At 74.9% G+C, this 673-nt stretch overlaps 1 protein-coding gene across 1 annotated transcript in view; it reads left to right on the forward strand.

The window, feature by feature from the left end:
- CHLNCDRAFT_139199 (hypothetical protein) overlaps positions 1 to 673 on the forward strand; it is a gene marked incomplete at both ends in the record, with an annotated part of 3,149 nt that overhangs the window by 1,543 nt on the left and 933 nt on the right. The window contains 2 exons of the mRNA XM_005844312.1: positions 97 to 212; positions 475 to 536. Of these exons, the coding sequence (XP_005844374.1) occupies positions 97 to 212; positions 475 to 536 (178 nt within the window). The remainder of the gene's footprint in view (positions 1 to 96; positions 213 to 474; positions 537 to 673) is intronic.

The raw sequence follows: 673 nt of genomic DNA on the forward strand, positions 1-673 counted from the left end.
CCCAACCCCCGCCCACGTACGCCGCCGCCCCCACGCCCTCACCCCCCCCCGACCCCACCCCCACCGGCCCCCACTCCCCCTCCGTGTGCCCTGCAGCATCCTGCCGGTGGTCAGCCAGGTGGCCTCAACCCTGCACTTCAACCCAGCACTGGAGTACCTGGCTGACCGGGTGGTGGCGTACATGACGCGGGACGGGCGCCGCACATTCAACGGTGGGCGGCTGGCGCTGTGCGCGGGGGATGTGTGGTGGGGTGGGGTCGTGGGGACGTGGTGGAGTGAGGGTGGCGGCGGAACAGGGCAAGGGTGCGGCGGCGTGCATGGACGGCGGGTGGGCCCGCGGCGGGCGGCGGGGGGAGGAGGAGGTGTAGGTGGTTTGGTGTGAGCAGCGGTTGGCGGCGGCGCTTATACGGTGGTCGCGGGCGCTGCGCGGCTGCGTGCGCTGCGCCCCGACACCGTGGCTGTGTGCGCCCGCAGGCGCCCACCTGCGTGTGGAGAAGGACGCAATGGAGTGGATCTCGATCCTGGGGGGGGCCCACGTGAGAGGCGGCAGCACGGGAGGGCCCGCGGCACGCCCCGCAGCATGGGGGGCCGATTGCCTAGCCGGGCCGGGCTGCGCCGCTGCCGCCGCCGCCGCCGCGGCTGCGTTCTGTGCCCCGTAGCCCGGCCACCCAAC

Source organism: Chlorella variabilis, assembly GCF_000147415.1.
Source record: "Chlorella variabilis unplaced genomic scaffold CHLNCscaffold_23, whole genome shotgun sequence".
Taxonomy (NCBI): domain Eukaryota; kingdom Viridiplantae; phylum Chlorophyta; class Trebouxiophyceae; order Chlorellales; family Chlorellaceae; genus Chlorella; species Chlorella variabilis.